At 47.5% G+C, this 22,667-nt stretch overlaps 1 protein-coding gene across 1 annotated transcript in view; it reads left to right on the top strand.

Moving 5' to 3' along the window:
• The window catches only part of LOC144767514 (uncharacterized), an 87,268-nt gene that overhangs the window by 9,069 nt on the left and 55,532 nt on the right, over positions 1–22,667 (top strand). The window contains exon 2 of the mRNA XM_078650937.1: positions 11,572–13,187. Coding sequence (XP_078507063.1) covers positions 11,603–13,187 — 1,585 coding nt within the window. The 5' untranslated portion in view covers positions 11,572–11,602. The remainder of the gene's footprint in view (positions 1–11,571; positions 13,188–22,667) is intronic.

Below are 22,667 nucleotides of genomic sequence, written 5' to 3' on the forward strand. Positions count from 1 at the left end.
ACCCTCATTCGAGGCCAATAAAAGTGGGGGACAAGCCGGGCAAAGGTCTTGTCCTGACCCAAGTGTCCTGCCAAGGGAATCTCATGAGCCAACTCTAATAGGAAGGCTCGGTAACACTGTGGGACTACCAGGGCCCGTGACAATCCGTGCACTGGCGCCCTGGGTTCACTGTAGAGGAGACCATCCTCCCAGTAAACACGATAGTTCCCAGACTCGTTACCTGCTGCCTGGGCTTCAGCCTGTTGCCTCAGACCCTCGAGGGTGGGACATTCCCTTTGTCCCTTGCTCAGTTCCTCCCTGGATGGTCCTCCTTCCACTCGCCACTCAGCGGGGATAGGCAAGTCCTCCAACGGAACCATGTCCTCCTCCGCGGACTCCGGGTCCACCTCTACAGGTGGCCTATCCGTCTCACGGGGCATGGACATCGAGGCAGGCTCCTCCTGTCCTCGAAATGTTCCCTCATCAGCAGCTGGGTGGGCCATTGTTCCAGGCTCCAACCCACGCGACTTCTCCTCCCGAGCAGCCGCAGACCTGGTACTCACACAGGCCCAATCAGGTGTACCCAGCATCTCAGTATGAGTCCGGTATTCCACCTCCTTCCAAGCATTGTGCTCCATATCATTGCCCAGCAGACAATCGACTGGCACGGCGGGGCTTACGGCAACTCGAAGTGAACCTGCAACCCCTCCCCACTCAAAGGGAACCTCGGCCACAGGATAGTGGCCCATTCTGCCATCAGCCATCGCGGCTGGATGAAGTACGCCTGGAATCACCTGCTCTGAGGACACCAGATGACTCCTTACCATAGTCATACTGGCTCCTGTATCTCTCAGAGCTTCCCCTCTATGGCCATTGATGGTGACCCATTGCCCATACTTGGTAGTATTTGAGGGCACCTTGATCTTTGGAACCACCTCCCGATCACCCAGGGACACAAAGGTGACACCCGCCCACTCCCCCCCCTTAACTAAGGGCATCTCCTCCCCGAGCGCTACACTAGCGACTCCCGGGGCCTTTCCTCCAGTGGGAGGGGGTGGTCTCTTTGGGCATTTCATGTCTCCCTTATAATGTCCAATACCAACGCACTCATAGCAATGGATAACCCTTGGCTGCTGACTCTGGCCAGGATTAGGGTTCTTCTGCGGGTTAGCCTTAGAAGTGGAGAAGAAACTTTTCCCCTTAAAGGTATTTTGGGGGCCTTTGGAGAACTCCTGCTTCTTGTTATCTCCCCCCTCTTTCTTCTGGGGAGCGCCCTGTCCGGACTTCTGAGAATCTCCTCCCGTCCCCTTCGTGGACACTCTGGTACTTGCCCAAATGTCCGCCTCCTCAGCAAGCTTACGGGGGCAAGTAAGTTTGCTGTCTACCAGGTGTTGCCTCAGCTCGGGAAGACATTTCTCAAGTAGATGTTCCTTGAGTATCAGGTCGTACAACCCTCGATAGTCCTCCACCTCATTACCTTGGACCCACCCATCCAGCGCTTTCTTGGCAAAATCCAGGAAGTCAACCCAATTCTGGGAGCTCAGCTTGTGGCTGCCCCTAAACCTTTGCGGGTATTTCTCGGGGGTCAACCCAAACTTCCTGATGAGCGCCATCTTCATGGCGGGGTAATTAACCTGTTCCTCCCAGTCTAGGGCCAATAGGGCATCCCTACCTGTCGGAGGCATGTACCGGTATAATCCACCACCCCAATGCTTCTCATGGATCCCATGGGCTCTTAAGGAGACCTCATAGGCTGCCAGCCACTTGGCTATGTCATCTCCATCGGTATAACTGGCGACTACGTCCTTGGGTAAATGGGGCCTGGGCTCCCTGGCAAATTCCTTTGACTCGACACCCTTCGGAGTGATGTTAGGGGCCTGGAATTCGAGCTCTCGTAGCTTGAACTCGTGTTCCAGCCTCCTCCCCTCCCTTCTTTCTTCCAACTCCATTTTTGCTATTTCCCACCTTAACAGTCTTTCCTCTCTCCTGTCAGCTAACTCGGTTTCTGACAACCCTCTCGATGACACACTGCTGCCCTCCTGTGAGGTTGCCTTGGGGCTGATTGACATCTCACCCACCCCCGGGGGACATTCCGCAGTCCTATCAATGACAGTACCTCTGTCCGATTCCTCCTCCTCCACCGTTCCCTCCGTGTGTGCTTCCACCCATGCTCGCAGACTAGTACGGAGCTCCTCTCTTTTGGCCCCTCGCCTGACAAACACACCCCTCTCCTGACAGAAATCCTTGAGCTGTGCCACCGTATAGGTCTCCAGCTCTGACATTTCGAATTCCATCTTGTCAGTGAAAAGTGTGGACCACCACCCCGAAGTAGGTGACCAGGATAAGAACTTTGAGGGTCACTTCCACCCACCTCCAGGAAAGAATTTGGAAAAAGCAAAACGTTGAATTTGAGGGCCGCTAGGAGAAAACTCCGGGTGTGTACCTGTGGTGCACACTGAATTATTATGGGGTTCAAAACAAGCACGGCTCACAATCCCACCCGCTGAGCACCAATTTTATGTTGGACCTGCGATGGGCAAGCCCAGCACAAAGGGGGTAGCTTGGCTCAAGTGACAAGGCAAGTGAAGGCTGTAGTGTTAAGCCGGCTCTGACCCAATAATAACTCCTTGTACATCCACACCAAAAAGAAGGACACCACACCACTGCTGTAGAAAAATACGATTCCTTTATATAAAAGTTCTTTGTTGTAAATAGGGTTGTCTGGGAATAATACTGGATTTTATACAGCGCGAACAGCTACCTCACAAGGAGGTGTCCCGGCGCTAGTAGAACACAAATGACCTGGGCTAAAGAATAGGGAAGCTAGCGTGGCTGGGTGAATAGCCAGGACTTAAGTAATTTCTTAAAACAGGGTTCAGACGGGGCCTGTTGGATTGCTTGAGGCAGTGAGTTCCACAGAGCGGGGACGTTTGCTGAAAAGGTCCGACCGCCTAGTCGGGCCTTTTTTGCGCGCGGGACGGCCAGCTGGACACGGTCGTTGGACCGTAGTACGCGACTTTGAAGGTATCTTGGGAGGCGATTTTTCAGGTATTGTGGGCAGGAGCCATGCAGAGATCTGAACGCCAGCGTCAGAGCTTTGAATTTTATTCTGTTGGCTACTGGCAGCCAGTGCAGGGTTCGGAGATGCGGAGAGACTGACTGCTTGAACGGGATTCGCAGTAGTAGTCTCGCAGCCGCATTTTGAACTACCTGAAGCTTGTGAGTCAGGTATTTTGGAAGGCCAAGGTATAAACCATTGGCATAATCCAGTCGGGAGGTGACAGTCGCGTGGACAACCGTTTTTCTGCAGCTCACTGGTTGCTCAGGCAGCATCCGGCGACTTGTTGGATATGGGATGAAAAGGACATGTTATCATCCCATCTCACACCAAGATTTTTTGCCGAGTGACTGGGTGGAGGGGGCGGGCCCATCTCCGTTGGCCACCAGAATTCTGGGGGGGGGGGGAGGGACCCTTGCCGAAGAAGATGACTTCGGTTTTATTGGCATTAAGTTTTAATTTATTAGTGTTCATCCAGTATGCTATATCCTGGAGACACCCTTTAAAATTAGAGAACGACTCCTGCGTCATCTCAGAGTAAGGAAATACCAACTGGGTGTCGTCGGCATATGAGATTGCCTTGACGCCCCAGTTGGCAATTAGTGTAAAGAGAGGAGCCAGGTAGATGTTGAACAAAAGGGGGCTGAGGGCCGACCCCTGCGGGACTCCACAGCTGAGGGTTTTAGGTGTAGAAGAAATTGTTCCAAGTGCCACCTTCTGCGTTCTCTGAGATAGGTAGGAGTTTATCCACCCCAGCGCTCTGTCCTGAATACCTATCTCAGCCAGCCGGCTGAGTAGTCTGGCGTGGTCCACCGTATCGAAGGCGGCCGACAGATCCAGGAGTACCAGCATTGCTGAGTTTCCTGCATCCATCGACCACCTCACAGACTCGGCGACTTCAATGAGCGCTGTCTCTGTGCTAAAGCCGGGGCGGAAGCCAGATTGAGTTTCATGCAAAATGTTGTTGGTTTCTACAAATTTGCTCAGTTGGCGCTGTATAACTTTTTCCAGCATTTTTCCCGGGGCAGCTAGTAGAGATATAGGGCGGAGATTCGTAAGGTCATCTGGGTCCCCATTAGGTTTTTTCTTTAGGGGTAGGAGAGTAGCGTGCTTCCAGATGTCCGGGAATATGCCCGACATGATGGAGGAGTTCCAGATACCTAGAAGTGTGGGGGCGACCGAGTCCGCTATGGCACTCCATAGTTTAGCTGGACAGGGGTCGTCAGGGGAGCCGGATTTGCAGCGGATGAGTTCCTGCCTTACCTCAATCAGGGGGATGTGCATAAACTGGGTGAGGGTCTCGTCTGGCCCACCATTATTCGCTCGGTCCTGCTTCACCGTTTTTATTATTGGACCAAAGGAGTCATATACTTTCTTAATTTTTGGGTCAAAAACTGAAATTTGCTCACATAGCGTAGCTGTGGGTACAACCTCTCTTTCAATGCATTTTGGTTTGAAGAAAGATTGTACCACTTTGAAGACCTGTTTGCTAGACTGTTCTGCCTGAAGAATCGAGTCCGCATAGAAACACTTTTTACTTTTTCTGATAGCTTTCCGGAATTGTTTGGAAGCTTCTTTATACCTAGCTTTTTCTTCCAGACCGTAGCTTGCTCTCCAGAGTCTCTCCAGTTTTTTACAGGCTGCTTTCTCATTCCTGAGTTCCTGTGAGAACCAGGGAGCTGAGGGGGAGTCTCTTTTTGATAGAGCCCGAGAGGCTGGGGCAATGGAGGAAACCATCTTTCCGATCCATTCATTAAGTAGTTGAGCATCCGTGTTGGCATTATTTGTCAAGGATGGGGAGGTTTGCGCTAGGACAGGGCACATAGTATCGGGGGTCAGTTTTTTCCATTGCCTCTTTAAGTAGTAGCTTTTACTCGCAGCAGGAATGTTATTCACAATGTTTAGTGAAAAAGGGACGAGTAAGTGGTCTGACCATGTCAGAGGGAGAGGAGTCTCAGAGAACACATTCTTGATATTAGAGAAAATGAGATCAATAGTGTGGCCCCCCGTGTGTGTAGGGCCCTCATTGATCAGTCTGAGACTGGCCATATTTAACGTGGTTTTTAGCAGTTCTGCCATGGCACAGTCAGGTTTATCTATGTGGATATTAAAATCACCTACCACAATAAAAAGGGGGTGAAGAAGCGAACTCTGGACGATCGTGTCTAATAAGGTGGTTAGGGAGGGGTCTGAGCCGACCGGAGGGCGATATATCACTAGTCCTGCTAGTGATAGCTGAGGGCTCACTTGAAAGCAAAAGTGAAGGCCTTCAATTCCTTGAATAGCAGTGGGGGCTGAGGATGTTAATACTAAATGCTCTTTAAAAATAATGGCTACACCACTGCCTCTTTTTTCCCCAGGGCGGTTGGCGAGGCATATTTTAAATCCCGGAGGAACTGCAAGTGCAATGGAGGTCAGGTTGTCCTCCTTGATCCATGTTTCTGTTAAAAAGAGGATATCCCATTCCTGTTCTTCTAATAAAAGCCAGACAGCACATATACATTTCTTTTGGTCACTTAATTGTGGAGTGCCTCAGGGCTCGTCCCTGAGTCCCACCCCTTTTTAATGTCTACCTGCGCCCCCTAGCTGATGTCGTCCGCCCATTTGGTGTAAAGATCGTCTCCTATGCGGACGACACGCAGCTAGTGGTATCTCTGGACCCCCCCCCAAAACTCTCAACACAGCCTGCACAGATTTCTGGAAGCAGTCGCCACCTGGATGTCCAGCTCTTGTCTTTGGCTTAATGGGGAAAAAACTGAGATAATGCTCCTGGGTAATAACATCGCCAAAACCATCGACCCCATCTGGCCCTCCTGCTTAGGCAACCCCCCGCAACCCAAGGAGCAAATCAAGAGCCTGGGCATCTGGCTTGACCACACTCTGTCCTTCAACCATCAGGCCACTAAGCTAGCTGCGACCTGTTTTGGCCTGATGAGACTGCTCCGCAAAATTCTCCCTTTGCTTCCATTCCACTCAAGACGAATCGTGGTTCAAGGACTGATCCTCTCCCGCCTCGACTGTGGAAATGCCTTATATCTTGGAGCACCCAAATCCACAATCAACAGACTCCAGGTTATTCAAAATTGCGCAGCAAGAATTCTTCTGGATATTCCCCGCCGAACGTCAGTAAGAGCCAGACTGAGAGATCTTCACTGGCTCCCGGTGAGATCTAGAATCGAGTTTAAGAGCATGTGCATTGCACACCGCTCTTACTGGGGAACAGGCCCCCCCATTAACTCTCCCCTTGTGAAAACCTACCAGCCCACTCGTTCTCTCAGATCTGCGACCTCCTACCTCGCCTCAGTACCACGCATCAGGAAGGCCAGATGTGGGGGTCGTTCGCTCTCCTACAACCTGGCCACGATCTGGAACTCCCTCCCTCTCAATCTCAGATCCGAACCCAACCTCCTCACCTTCCGAAAAACTCTCAAAACCTGGTTATTCAGCAAAACCTCTGTTTAAAACCAAACCTAGCCTCCCTCTTCCTACCCCTCCGGATTAGCTCAAGTTCCCTACAGCGCTGGGACGCCCCTGGGTAGCCATCGCGCTCTACAAATCCTCATTCCATTCCATTCCATTCCATACAGTTCTGGTAATAAATAGTATTAATAAATAGAATAACTTCAGGAATGAGTATCACAATAAATATCACAATAAATATCAGAATAAATATCAGAATAAATATTGGTTCATTTAAATAAACAACCACATTTTTCTTCTGGTATCGCTGCCACCAATTAAATACTTTCGAATCATTACATCTGCAATACGTTTCAAATGGGAAAGATAACTCTTACAGTTTATGCTGTTTTCAATGACCAGGTATACGGCTTCTCTGAGCACAAAATAAGGTTTGGGACTCTTTAATAATCACTCAAGGCGTATGCGCGTATATCTAGAAGGCAAGGAAACACAGTAAATACATCATTTGCACTCAGCGGTCACCGGGATAGGATCTCTGCTTTGCCGGTGAAGTCTATGCGTGCCTACGGGCTTTAGCACCACTTGAGCACAGGCGGCACCAGTTCAAAGTCATTAGACTGACGAACGGGCTGCCGGAGAGGTCACACAACCTTCGCGCACAGTCAAATAAATGCCGGTTCACAGTTCCTTCACAACGCTGCATTCACTATGAGGAAACGGGCCCACCTCACATCGGCTGCAGTCAAGATACGATTCAGTCGGGCACAGCACTCCTCTCGTTAGCGACGGGGCTCTCAGGGGCTCCACGGACCTCCCTCCGACTTCCGCATACAGGGGGGTTCCCGCCCACAGCTACAGCTCCCGGGTCACTGGGAAGTGGCAGAGACGCTAGTCCCGCCCAACGAAGGCCGGCCTTTCCCCGCCCCGGCGCACCACCTCACCTTCTATCTGCGCAGGAAGCGCTCTACGCTGGTGGGGCTCGGAGACGTCCGAGCTCCCCTCTAGAGGCACCTGACGCGAAGGGGGCACAGCTGACGATCGCGGTCGCGGCGAACTTGCTCTCGCCTCGCGACTCGATAAGTCGATCACAGTTCACCACCGGGGGGGCGGAGAGGCACACGAATCTGGCCACAGTCTTTGGGGGCAATGAGGTACTCGCTGGGCAGGCGCTGTAGGCGCTAGATCACTTCTCACGTGGCTGACTGGAACGCCAGTCAGACACAACACCAGCAACCCTTTGCTGCTCTACTGCCTGCGCTACCAGCCACCTTAGGGGTCAACAGGGCAGGTGTCAATCTGGTGTCAAGTCTAGAATCTCTTCTCTAATCTGAACTTCATCATCTTCATCATCTTCTCTAAAATGGCCGCCAGGGACTGGGCCTTATATAGCCAGTGCCCTGGGGTACTGGCACGAGCCAGAAGGTTCTAGAACCTTCTCTGGCTGTGACAATGACATGGCACTCTTGAGGGGTATTTAGGACACTCACAGCCACCGTACTGGGGTTCTAGAGCAGCCATTTTGTGTACCTGAGGAAAATAAAGGAATTCCTGTCAGAAATGCGTGCCAACCAAAGGGCGCCAAAACCTCAAAAGGCCAGGGTTCGTGAAGGCTCCAATGGGAGTCACTTCACATGAGGAAAAAGGGTGTCCACCATTTTAAGTTAATTTACACAGGTTGTCTACCCCAGCTTGTAATGCCACAGGTTTGGGCCAGGCGCCTTGTAAATAGGTGCCACAAACCTTGTGAGCAACTGGGCGTCAAGGAACATCTAACCCCATGAAACAACACATAAAAAGTCCTGGTAGACAAATAAAAAGCGACAAATTTTGGGAGGTACAGGGGAACAAAAGAAATCATAGTGGTGAGGGGACTCTCAGAAGCAGACGGGTCTAACACCCATACTATCCAATACTTACCTTAAATGCAATGTAATGATAAGCGTTGTAATGATATGCGTTGTAAAGGTAGTATGCGATGTAATGAAATGTGTTATAAAGGTAGTTTTTTTAAATGCGATGTAGTGTCATGCGATGTAATGCAATGCGTTGTAGTTGATTTTGTGATGTAAACACTGCGTTGTAAGTGCATGCGTTGTAAATGAATGCGTTGTAACGTCATACATTCGTCCAGAATGGGTCCGTTTGGAGTTGTTACTCATTTTCATGAACACCTGCTCAGACCTTGTTTTTTGATGTTTGTATTCAGTGGGAGGTTATCTCTGCAATGGATTAAGAGGTATGCTAGGAGGAAACAAAAGCATATTTTTACAGAATAATATTAGTTTCTTCTCTCAGAATACATGTCTTTATTAAGCGCCTTGGTCCACAGTTCTGTACATTGAACCCTTTGATATCCGGAATTTGTTCCCTAAAGTAAGGTGGTTGTTTTATTCATAACTAGCATATGAAGCTGACTTCTAGTTCATTGATATACCTAATGATTTGTGGGGCCCGGGCAACACATATTTGGGGCTCCCTATTTGGAATACATTTGAATTTATTACAGCGTTTAGGGTCATTGAAGGCCGTGTGATGCCCAAAAAATATTTAATCGTGTTAAACCTTCAGAAACCGGGGCCGGCAAAAGCATCTAAAAGCCCAAGCTTGCTATAGTCCACCAGCCAAGTACAATCAAAGCAGCTTGAACAGACATTGATAAATATTCTTTTTGCGTTTGAGTCTAGATTTTTTCCTTGTGGCTGTCCAGTCAGCTTGTTACTCCCATTGCAGGAAATCCTGTTATGCGTTATGTGTTCTAAGTTTAGTGGACTAGTGCATAACATTACAATAAAAAGACATACATATAGCACTTGAAAGTGTAGCTTTAGTTGCTGAATATTTGTAATTACAAATAAATCCCCTTTCACCATTGGCATTCCTGCTGCAGCAACCAAAAATCAAAGCGCTGCTCTGAGGATTTTCGCCATCGCATTTGTGAAAATAGAATAGCTTTCTCTTTATTTCTCTTCCCCTGCCTTGTCCATCTCAACTTCTATATATGTGTAAACCTACAGCTAAATGTTCGCGCAGAAACCCCAGCCGCTTTCAGTGGCGGGCCTTGGCGGGGTCGCGAACCCCAAATCTCAACAATCGTTTTGCTGGTATCCCACAAACTATGCCAGGGCCACAAGTGTTCCTTTTCAGCATGTTTTTATTTAAGCCAAGTCACTCTGCTCATTTCGGAGGAAACCTCCTGGTTCACGAGTACGAGTGCAATGCAAATCACAGTGTTTATACAATATCATGTGACACACCTCTACGTAATAGACAGTGACAACAGATTCAAGGTGTTTGACTGTCCTCGGAGCTGGAAAAACAGACTTGTTTAGTCAATGTTGGGAGATACATCGTGAGACATTGCATTAAAATCATCATGCAGTATGTAAATGAAACATTACGTCATTGCTGTTAACCTAAACATTTTTCTTGAGTTTTTTACGTGCTTTTGCGAAAAGCATTAATTCTGCATCGTCATGTGCGGCACCTTGTTATTTCCAACCAAATAAGTGCTGGCGAAAGTTCACTGTGATTATAAGATAAACCACGTCATCTGTAATTCTACGCGCTTGGTGTAAAACACATTCAATCATTAGTGCTGGTGACCAAGCGCGTAGAATTACAGATGACATGGTTTATCTTATAATTACACAGAACTCAACTCTGAGTTGAGGCTGGGTAGACAACGCATACACAGGAGAATGTGAGGGTTGAGGCTGCACAGATCAAGCATGCACAAGAGAATGTGAGGGTTGAGGCTGGGCAGACCACGCATACACAGTTGAATGTGAGGGTTGAGGCTGGGCAGACCAAGCATGCACAGGAGAATGTGAGGGTTAAATCCGGGCAGACCACGCATGCACAAGAGAATGTGAGGGTTGAGCCTGGACAGACCACGCATGCACACTACGGGGCAGATTTATTATTTTTTAGTGCAGCATAGTTCAGCAGTTAGGTGCAGCACTGTGATGTGCGAGGGGGGGAAAGACGCGCTGAGCCAGATTTATGAAATACAGCACGCTGCTGCTCACTACCCCTGCACTAGTACACAGTCTACCTAGTGCCACACATAACCTTTACACCATAAGCCAGAGGTGTGTGTGCTGTCAAGCATAGGATTCGTACTGGAAACACACCATTCCAGTATAAAACCTATACATAGAGTAATCCTTAAACACTCCAGATTTAGTATTTGTCAATAGCAGGGGCTGTAGTCCTATTTAGATCGCATAATGCCAACCGTGTATGTAAGAATACCCAATATCACCATTCATGGACTACAAGTAATTCACTGCGACGCAGCTTGTGTACTACATCATCTTCAGAGGTGGGCACGCGCCACACCTATATTGAAATAACAAATCCCCTCTAAGACCCTCTGCCTCAGCTCTAAAGGGGTGAGAGGTCAAGCCCCTCACTTCATTGCAAACCAGGTGGAAATGCATACACCCGAACAAAAGCAGAGATCTCCTCGCTTGAATTTACTTTCTATTCCAAAATTACAGAGGATCAGATCAGGTGGACGCAGCTTTGGTACATGCTCCTTTCATCCAGAAAGCTGACAACCCACAAGCCTATTCAGACTAGATTCTTCCCTGGTCTGATTTGTTATCTCCTCTTTAATGTATTTCTGATTCAGTTCCAAGAAACCACAGGTTGAACATGCTCTCTATATATGCAATGACATAACAAGCGTTTTGTAGATACTGTAGTGGTTTGGTATGTCGGCGCGTGCTTCAGTTACTGAAGTGAATATTGCAAAAGAGAACTGTACAGTGCAAGTGAGAATGATAGTGCACTCTGGTCTGCTAGGGTGCTATAAACCTTTCATTGCTGCAAGGCAGTTAGAATATTCTCTTTTTTGTGGTTGCACAGTGCACAATTTGAGCAGACCAAGGAACAGACATAGTGTTGACAACACATTTCAAATCCTTGCCTTTCATAATATATGAACTAAGTTGGGTATTGTGACATTTTAATGATTCATTTTTTTCTGGTTTTAGAAATGAGCGATGTTCTCTGATCACACTGGGGTTGGTGAGACAGGAAGGAGTATTTTGACCCAACTGTCCTGTGATAATGTGTTGTCTTTTCTCTTTTCCTCTCCTCTGCAGACACTTGAGACTTGAACTTCAATTAACCGGAATGGGGAGAAGACGGGCTCCAGGAAAGAAAGTGACAGCGCAGTGTTCACGTGAATCCGTAAGAGCCACAGTCCCATCTTTACGTCTTCATGATGTCTCAGCTTCAAGATCTCGAAAAGATACTCAGAGGGACAATGAGTTGGACCCGCTTTTGGAGGACCTGCCCCACATTATCCTTCTATCCATGCTGGAGGAGTTGGAAGCAAAACTGGATAACTTGATGAATACTGTGGAGGACGTACCTTCTAGAGTCGCTGGGCTGATTAAGAAAATCTGGATAGAAAAGTATCAAGGTTATCTAGATAATGGTGCAGTGTCTTTGGAGATGGTCTGTCCGGCGAGCATTAGAGATTGTGCTGTTAGCCGGTCTCCTGCGACACCTCAACTGGACAGGTCAGAGGAACAGAGCTTGTGTCTTCAGCCGGTGTTCTCTGATGGGCATGCACCAAAGCAGGAGTGTACGCTCTCCTCGCCAACTGAGGTTCAAGTGCGTCCAGAGGAGCCAAACCTTTGTCTACAGCCAGTGTTTCCAGATCAACGTGACCCACGGGAGGACCAGTGCTTGCAGCCTGGGTTTCCAGATAGAAATGGAGTACAGCAGGATTGTCCTCTATCCCGGTGCCCTCAGACAGATCCTCCATGCAGATCACAGGAGGCAAAGCTGTGTCTTCACTCGGAATTTGTTGATGGGCAGAGACCAGAGCAAGAACAGAGCGTACAGATGGCGTTCCCAGAAGAGTTGGAGCCAGATGAGCCCCTGAAGCAAGAACCATCTCCATTATGTGATAATAGCTGGGACCAACAACAGAACCTCTGCCCACACCCACTATTTCCTGAAGGACACAAACCACAGCAAAACCACTGTATACAACCCACGCTACCAGATGGGAATGTACCTGATGATCCCTTGGAGGAAGAATTGATGTGTTCTGATTTCCAAGATCGCCAGGAGAACCAGTGCCTACAACCCCTGTCACCTGATGGGATGTCATCAGACGAACAATTAGAGTCTGGGCTATTGTCCTTTGATGATTTGGGGTCACAACAAACCCAGTGCCTACAGCAACACCTATGCTTGAAGCAGGAACTTCCTTATGTGCAGGATCCAATTGTGAACTATGAGCTGGAATCTATGCGCCCTGAAGCACAGGAACCAGACAAACATGACAATCTAGACCCGGCCTATACTGATGCACATGGTTCAGATCAGAATTACAAGCTAGAACCAATGCACACTGCGGCACAGGACCGAGAGCTAGAGTCAGTGCTTCCTGAAGCACAGGAACAAGATCAGAACGACGAGCCCGAACAGACCTGTGCAGATGCACATGGTTCAGATCAAAAGTACAAGCTAGAACCTCCCTGTACTGATGCAGAGGATTCAGATCAGAACTACATACTCGAACCACTGCACCCTGAATCACAGCATCAACATCAGAACTGCAAGGCAGAACTGCTCTTTCCTGATGAGCGGGGTCAGTGTGTGCCTCCATCATTCCTAGGACTGGATACAAATACTGCAGATGAAGACTCAATGGAGAGAGGAAATACAAAATCACATTTATTGCTGTTCGAAGCTACCCCAGGTATGTGTTTCACTATAAATGGTCTCTCGGAGTGCATACTAACACATGTAACCTCTTCAAAATGCGTGAGGGCAGATTTGAGAAAGTCTCTGAAGGGAGGATTATGGTTTGGAATGAACCCACTGAACGATACTGACCCCCAGCCTCAACAGCAGGGCTGACCAGGGATGTTGTTGTCACTGCAGAGTTCTCCAGGAGTGCACACCACCTCATGATAGACAGATACACAAAGGTTTTGGAACTCTGAGGTGACTTGCAATAATCGTATTATATGCACCAGGTGGTACTTTATCCCGTATAATACATGGTCACACCATCACCTTTCCCTCAAACCTTGGTGCGTAGCTCCTATATATGCAGCAAACATGAAGAATGAACTTAAAACCTCTTGTGCAAAAGTAAAAATAAAAAATGTTAGATATTTGTTGCAAAAAGATGTTAGAAACAGTTCAATAAATGTCCATTGAAAAAAAAAAGCTGCAGTAGCTCGGAATGTGTAGAAACATGCAGAAAGATTCCACCCTTTCTTTATCTAAGGAAACTAATAAACATATTCCCTCTGCTTCTCGTAGTAAGCTAGTAACATACAGCAGAAGTAATAAAAGCAAAGTTCTGTTTGTTGCTTTAAACAGCTGCTTTAATTATGCTTCGTGACTTGACCTTCTTTTCACATCAGCTGCTGGCGCTGGCAGCAGGCATTGTGCCCACAGAACTCGACTGTAATAACTTAGAAAAGCTGAGTTCTGACGTCTTTTCTTCATAATCACTAACTTGGTGCATCACAAATTCCTGATTGTAAAGAAATTAGAGGCCGCCATTTATACAGGGATTACAGAATCCCATGTAATATAATTATATATATACACATATAATAACTTTGGTACAGTTCAATGAATCTGCACAAAACTATTTGGGATTTGCATGGCTAGTTTCATGCAGTGTTTTTTTGTGGTCTTCAAATTAAGCCACTAGTCATTTAAGATGGAGCTAGCTGGACCTTTAGCCCATGAATGGTCCGTGCATCTGGACTCGTGGACCCAAATGTAAAAATATATTGGATCCGATTGGATGAGGGAGCTTTTTCACCCATCCGTTTCGGATACGTAAACCCAAAGTTGGGTCTGTGGAACTGAAGCTCCCTGATTGGCTGGCTACATCTTGAACCATTACATGATGAAGAGACTTGTTCCCCGGATTCTGTAAAAATACTAAAGAAGCCATAAAGAGCCGTGGTGCCGTCCTGTCTCTCCCTGGCACAGGGGCTGCCTAATGTTAAAATGTAGAAAGAAATTGCTGATTTTGAACAGAGGTTGGATTCCACATCATGACCCTTGAGGTCCGCAAACCTTAGGCAGGTGTCTGAGCAGGCACAGTAATTGTCCTTGTACCCTGGTGGACATTTGTGATGTTCGGAGACCTGCTGCTCGGTCTGAAACCCTATCGATATCCAATAAGGATACACACGTTTGCAAGGGTCCGAGAACCCCAAGAAAGTGTCTGGGAACCCTTAAAAATAAAAAATATAGAAACATAAGCCAGGCCCTTTAGGGAATCCCCTGCTGTGCCCAGGCACAGTTGAACACCTGTGCCTGCTTGGAGTTGGCTGTAGGGAACTGTTGCATGTGAATATGATGAAAAAAACACCCACTGAAAACAAGCACTGTCAAAACAAATAGGTGTTTCCTATCCGAAAGCTATTGGCTTTGGCAACGAGTTTTAGCCATTATGTACACCAGTGTGACTGCTGTTCGACATGGCTAAAAGTTAGTGGCATGAGGTTGGTGGGGTAGTTAGAAGGGGGATAGATTGGGGTAGAGTGGAATGGGGTAGATTGGAGTCAAGTGGGGTAGATTGAATTGAGGTAGATTTGGGTGGAGTGGAGTAGATTGAGGTGGAGTAGGATGGATCGGGGTGGATTGGAGTGGGGTAGATTGGGAAAGAGTGGGGTGGAATGAGGTAGATTGGAGTAGAGTGGAGAAGACTGGAGTGGAGTAGATTAGACTGCAGTATATTGGGGTAGTTTGGATTGCGGTACATTTGACTGGAGTAGAATGGAGTGGAGTTATATAGAATGGTTTAGGGTAGATTGGGTTGGGGTGGGGTAGAGTGTGGTGGAATTGATGGGAGTAGAATTGAGTGGGGTATGTTGGATGGGGTAGATTGGGATAGGTAAGTTTAGGATGGAGTGGTGTAGGGTAGATTGGAGTAGGGTGGAGTGGATTAGATTCGACTGGAATGAGGTAGGTTTGGGTAGAGTTGGGTGGAGTAGAATTGGTTAGATTGGAGTGGAGTTTTGTGGGGTAGATTAGGATGGAGTGGAATGGGGTAGATTGGATGAAGTGGAGAGGGATAGATTGGGTGGAGTGGGGTAGATTACAGTGGAGTGCAGTAGATTATGGTAGATTGGAGTTGGATAGATTGTGGTAGTTTGGAGTGGGTAGATTGTGGTAGGAGTGTAGATGAGTTGGATAGATTGCAGTTGGATAAATTGAAATGGAGTTGGGTAAATTGGACTGAAGTAGAGTGAGGTAGATTGGGGTGAAGTCAGTTAGATTGGAGTAGATTAGAGTTGGGGTAGATTGAAGTGGAGTGGGGTAGACTGGGGTATATTGGAGCAGAGTGGGGTAAATCTGAGTGGAGTGGGGTAGTTTTGAGCTGGATGGGGTAGATTGAGTTAGAGTGGGGTAGATTGCGGTGGGTAAATTGGTAATGGATAGATTGGAATGGGTTGAATTGGAGGTGGATGGATTGGGGTACTTTGGAGTAGAGTGGGATAAATTTGAGTGGAGTGGTGTAGAGTGGGGTATATTGGAGCAGAGTGGTGTAAATCAGAGTGGAGTGCGGTAGATTGGGGTGGAGTCGGGTAGATTGGGTTAAATTGAGTGTATTAGGGTAGATTGGAGTGGAATAGGGTAGATTGAGTTAGAGTGGGGTAGATTGCGGTGGGTAAATTGGGAATGGATAGATTGGAATGGGGTGAATTGGAGTGGGATGGATTGGGGTACTTTTGAGTGGAGTGGGGTGGATTGGAGTGGAGTGGGGTGGATTGGAGTGGGGTAAGTGGTGTGGAGTAGAGGAGCCTTTATTGCATTTTTAAAATTGTATATTTGCACTTTGACTCTGTTGCTGATTTTAATAGCACGCAGAGTTCATTTTAAAAATTGTATTTTGCACATTGCATTTGTAGCCTGCCACAGTCACTCTTACCTGTTTCCTTCTCCCCTCGTGGCCCCGTTCCGCCCCGGCTTGTGCCGTTTGCGCGGAGGGTCAGTCCGAGGAGCAGTCACTTTGTGTTCGTGACACCACTTCCGCCCTGCACAGAAGCCCCGCAGGTTAGCGGTCTAGTGCTGCCGAGCCCTTTTGTTATTTAACTTCCTCTTTGCTCCCGGCCTCAGTTACATACACGGCGACTTAGGCTGTGGTAGCAGGCTGTCGGAAATCTTGCTGCTGACCAAATAGCACGCACTTTATTGCATTTTTAAAATTGTATATTTGCACTTTGACTCTGTTGCTGATTTTAATAGCACGCAGAGTTCATTTTAAAAATTGTATTTTGCACATTGCATTTGTAGCCTGCCACAGTCACTCTTACCTGTTTCCTTCTCCCCTCGTGGCCCAGTTCCGCCCCGGCTTGTGCCGTTTGCGCGGAGGGTCAGTCCGAGGAGCAGTCACTTTGTGTTCGTGACACCACTTCCGCCCTGCACAGAAGCCCCGCAGGTTAGCGGTCTAGTGCTGCCGAACCCTTTTGTTATTTAACTTCCTCTTTGCTCCCGGCCTCAGTTACATACACGGCGACCTAGGCTGTGGTAGCAGGCTGTCGGAAATCTTGCTGCTGACCAAATAGCACGTACTTTATTGCATTTTTAAAATTGTATATTTGCACTTTGACTCTGTTGCTGATTTTAATAGCACGCAGAGTTCATTTTAAAAATTGTATTTTGCACATTGCATTTGTAGCCTGCCACAGTCACTCTTACCTGTTTCCTTCTCCCCTCGTGGCCCCGTTCCGCCCCGGCTTGTGCCGTTTGCGCGGAGGGTCAGTCCGAGGAGCAGTCACTTTGTGTTCGTGACACCACTTCCGCCCTGCACAGAAGCCCCGCAGGTTAGCGGTCTAGTGCTGCCGAGCCCTTTTGTTATTTAACTTCCTCTTTGCTCCCGGCCTCAGTTACATACACGGCGACCTAGGCTGTGGTAGCAGGCTGTCGGAAATCTTGCTGCTGACCAAATAGCACGCACTTTATTGCATTTTTAAAATTGTATATTTGCACTTTGACTCTGTTGCTGATTTTAATAGCACGCAGAGTTCATTTTAAAGATTGTATTTTGCACATTGCATTTGTAGCCTGCCACAGTCACTCTTACCTGTTTCCTTCTCCCCTCGTGGCCCCGTTCCGCCCCGGCTTGTGCCGTTTGCGCGGAGGGTCAGTCCGAGGAGCAGTCACTTTGTGTTCGTGACACCACTTCCGCCCTGCACAGAAGCCCCGCAGGTTAGCGGTCTAGTACTCCCTCCCCCTTCAGTACTTAATGACGGCATGGAGGAAGCGCAGCGGACGAGCGCAGCGGGAGCGCCGACTTCGCGCCGAAGTCGCGCTTAAGTCAAGCCCGTCTGCGCCCGTCCGCGGCCGACCGGGCCTAGGGCCTCGTCGTAATGCCCATTTTTATTCTTATTCCTCGGACGATCTCATGAGACTCAAATCTTTTGGACCCATTCCTGCCCGTGCCGTTAAAGCGGCTCTGGCATGCGATATCCTGGCTCCATCAGATTCTCTGCTACAGGTCTGCTCCCTTGACCCTTCCCCCCTGGCTCCCCAGACATCCTCGTCCCTATCGATTTATTACCTCAACACCCGCTCCCTTATTCGTCATCAGCTTGAGCTCTTTCAATTGTTGCATCAGAGTTCAATTGATGTCCTTCTGTTAACTGAAACTTGGATTAACGAAGATTCCGCCCCCGACATCTTGGCAGCTATCCCCACGGGATATTACATCATTCACGCTAACCGACCTGCTGGGAAGTCAGGTGGCGGGGTAGCGGCAATAATCCGCTCTGAATATACCTTTTCCGAGATTACGGTAATTCCCATCCCTAAAATTGACTATTTGGCAATAAAATTTATTTCCCCTAAATCGTCCTTCATTTGTGTTCTTGTTTATAGGCCCCCCCATCATATGCCTCTGTTTCCCCAACTCTTTAGCGACGCCATCGCTCCGCTTGTAATTAACCATGCCAACATTTTGGTAATCGGTGATTTTAATTATTGGCCTTCCGATGCCCATGAAAGCAACACGTCAGTTGAATTCTCCGAACTTCTAAAAACCATGAACCTCTCTCAACACATCAATATCCCCACTCATCGGTTGGGTCATATCCTTGACCAAGTCTGGACCTCTAACTTAGACATCTCCCCTCCTTCAGTTGTTCCTTGCTCCTGGTCAGACCATTATTTCATTTCGTTTCAGCTACCCCTTCACACTTTGTGCCCTCCACTTCGCATTAAAAATCTGTCAGCTCGCAACTGGAAAAGGGCCAATCTGCTGGACTTTCACGAGTCGCTGGTCTCTACTGCTCCGGAGTTGTATACTTCACTTGAGAATCAGGCTGATAATCTCAATGATTGGCTACACCAGGCCAGCGATAAAGTAGCCCCTTTTAAGAAAATAAAAACCAAGCGCCCCCATGATGCTCAATGTTGGTTTTCTGACCAACTTAAAGCAGCCAAACTTGCGCTCAGGCAATCGGAGCGCCGATGGCGGCGCCATTACGATCCTCAGCTTAAGCTCGTTTACATGGAGACTCTAAAAACCTATAAAGTATCCATCCTAGCAGCCAAGACGGCATTTTTCTCTCAAAATTTTTTAAAGTCTAATAATAAATCCAAGGATATTTTTTCAATCGTGAATGAGCTGTCCCGCCCAGACAGAGTCACCCCCCAACCTTTACCTACCCAAACACTCTGTGATTCGCTCAACACCTATTTTTCAGAGAAAATAACAATAATCAAAAACAACATACCGATTCCGGCCTCTTCCATTTCTCCCCCTCTCCCCCCTACCAACACTAGTACCTTGACGGAGTTTCCACCCATTTCGCATCAAGAGTTTGTCTCTCTCCTCCACAAAGTCAGCTCTGGCGCCCCCAGTGACTGCTGTCCTCCGCAAGTCTTGAAAGAGGCTTTTCTAGCATGCCCAGGTCCCCCACTAGCATTGTTAAACAACTCTCTTGCCTCTGGGGAGGTTCCATCTTCCTTCAAGCAAGCTGCAGTCCTACCGATTCTAAAAAAACCAAATGCTGACCCTACCCTACTTAGTAATTACAGACCCATCTCCCTCCTTCCATATTTAGGAAAGATCTTGGAGACTTATGTCACCCGCTGCTTGAGCTCGTTTGTAGAGACATCCTCTTTCTTGGATCCTCAACAAGCAGGTTTTAGACCCCTCCACTCCACCGAGGCGGTCATAGTAGCAGTCATGGACACTCTCAGGAAGGGTGCTGATAACAACATCTCTCAAGCCCTTGTCCTACTGGATCTCTCAGCGGCATTCGACACGGTCGATCATACTATTTTGATCGACCGTGTCCATAACGCTGGCATTCAGGGAGTGGCCCTTGACTGGCTCAGATCTTTCCTTCATCAGCGTTCTCAATCTGTTCATCTTTCCACTTTTTCCGCTCCTTACACTTCCCTTCCCTGTGGTGTACCCCAGGGTTCTGCTCTTTCCCCTCTCTTGTTTAATTTGTATCTCCAGCCACTTTTAGCCTCCCTTCGAAACGCCCCAGTCACAATCCTTAATTATGCTGATGACCTTCAGTTAATTTTCCCCATCACTTCTCATCCGTCTTCCCGCATCGATTTTCAGTCCACTATGCTGTCCATTGCGGAGTGGATGTATCATAGTCATTTAAAGTTAAATCCTACAAAAACAGAGCTTGTCCTGGTAGGAGGACCCTCGCATCCTTGGAATGCCACCTTCTGGCCCACCACTTTGGGGTCAGCACCCACTCCGGTGAGCTCTGTCAAAAGCCTGGGGGTGATCATCTCCAATGATCTCTCCATGAAGCCGCACATTAACGCGGTGACATCTGCCTGTTTTTTTCACCTCAGGCGAATTCGCAAGATCAGCAGTTTCCTTACTAAAGAAGCATTAATTCAAGTTGTCATCGCGCTCATAACTTCCAGGCTTGACTATGCTAATAGTCTGTATGCTGGAATTCCCGCCTGTCACCTCCACTGACTTCAGCTGGTGCAGAATCAGGCTGCCCGGCTGATCTTCCGTCTGCCCAAATATGAACATGTCACCCCCCTTCTCCGTTCCCTTCACTGGCTCCCCGTTTCGAAGCGCTGCACTTTCAAACTAGCATGCACCACCTTTAAGGCACTTTCGAACGCAGCCCCTCTGTTCATATCCTCAACTCTGTCTCGTCACATCCCTTCTCGAGCTCTCCGCTCTGCGTCACTCAACCTTCTGGATGTCTGGATGTCCCCCGATTTAAAAGGAAAAAACATGGTGGTCTGAGTTTTTCGGTCTTGGCCCCATCGACCTGGAATTCCTTGCCGCCTTTTCTTCGTTTCTGCCCTAAATATGAGCTGTTTCAAAAATCTTTAAAAACTCTGCTTTTTCAAGCTGCTTTCGACTAACTCCCCTCCCTAGGTCACTGGTTACTGTTTTGAGCGCCAAGAAACCTATGGTGATAGCGCGCGGTACAAATAATTTTAATAGAATTTAATAGAATAGAGGAGCATGGAGTGGAGTGTTGTTTCATGGAGTGAGTGGCATAGATTGGAGTGGAGTGGTGTGGAGATGAGTGGCGTAGTGTGGAGTATACTTGGTGTGGTAGCACACTGCCATTACAGACAACACATTTTCAATTGAAATGGTCATTACATTTACACCGAAATATGGTTTTACTGCACATCAATGATAATGTTTGCAAATGTCATCCCCTAGTGTATTAATGTGTTTCAATCTTATTCAAATAATGTGCTTCATTTGTACTAATTCTGATATATTCTGAAACATCAGCACAGTTCTTTTCTTTAGGTCTTGCCGCAACAGCGCTTAACTTTGTGGGCTTACTGCCCACTCATTGCTTTTTATTTGTTTCTTTGAATCTCCTTTAAACAGCCTTGCTTCCCAATGGCTAATCTTTCCTACTTGTCCCTCCTTTTTGTAGATTGTTCCCTCCCACGGAGCACCGTCCCGTTACTTGTGTCTTTGCAATGGTCCCATATTATCAACTGCTTTAGAACTTTTTCTTTTTTCTTTGTCTAAGAGCACTTCATATGAGCACTTTTTTTACCCGCTCCAAGCTTTTTTGTAAACGGCTGTAATTCTTGTTCATATCTCGTCACATTTGCTGTTCATTCACAGACCGAGTTCAAATGCCTGTTCTTTCTCTGACTTCAAAGTAAGAGAGCCAGTTCCTCACCATCTCACTCATCGCTGCTTGCCTCTTCTTGCTTGTTATTAACAAAAGCAAATTACTTCATTTTCTTGTCTTCCCCACCTCCCCTTCGCATAATGGTAGCAGCCTTTTCAACTAAAGTGCTCATGTCTACTGCTGCCGACCAGAAACTTCACTGTCGGCTGTAAAGTTGGCACCTAAGGTACTGGAAGGACGGCTTGTGGTGGAGGGGACATTGGCATGTACAGAGGGCCATGCCATTGAAGCATCTTCTGGCAGCTTTCACCAGCAGCATCATGACGCGACCCTGCCCCATCTGTACAACGTGTCCGGGCCGAAAGCAGTATAGGATAATAGCTATATATTCTGTAACCAGTTGCTTGCTGCGTACAATCCACTGTACTAAATGATATGAGGTATTCTTAGTACATGTATTTCTAAAATGTCAATTGTTGTAATATTTAGGACACATACTATTGTAATGCAAGTTGATCTCTAGTAATGTTTAGGACATGTATTATTTGTAAAGTAGAAATGCTTTCCACTTAAAATTGAATATATATACTTGGTAGTTTGTTTAATGGACTAATCAAACCAAATGTCAGAAGTACAGTGCTATAGAATTGTGAAGCACTCTGATACCCAGTTGGGTCACGTTTGCGCTATATAAAACACTGAATTAATAAATAAATAACACACCTGAGTGCGGGGAGATCCCCCCCACACGCACCTGGTGCCTGCTGTGAAGAAGGTGTGTGAGGGCTGAAAATTTACATTCATGCCCTGCAATGCCAGCACCCTCGATGCTGCCTGCGTGGTGGCCATATTGAAGCAGAAAACCAGAGGACATCTCAGGCATTTACACCCAATACTGTGAAAGACAGCAAGCCCGTAGGCTGATTTGGAAATTATTGGGCACTTTGCTAGTGGTATCTTCAGGAAAATAATCAAATACCGGCGACGAGGCCAAACTACTTTTCAAAAATAACCTACTCACATTGGGGAGAGACTTCTCAGGCTCTGATTGTGGGCTGGGATTCCCTGAAACAGAGAGCAACCATTTGTAGCTTCTTATC

This window comes from Lissotriton helveticus, chromosome 1_1, assembly GCF_964261635.1.
Source record: "Lissotriton helveticus chromosome 1_1, aLisHel1.1, whole genome shotgun sequence".
Classification (NCBI taxonomy): Eukaryota; Metazoa; Chordata; class Amphibia; order Caudata; family Salamandridae; genus Lissotriton; species Lissotriton helveticus.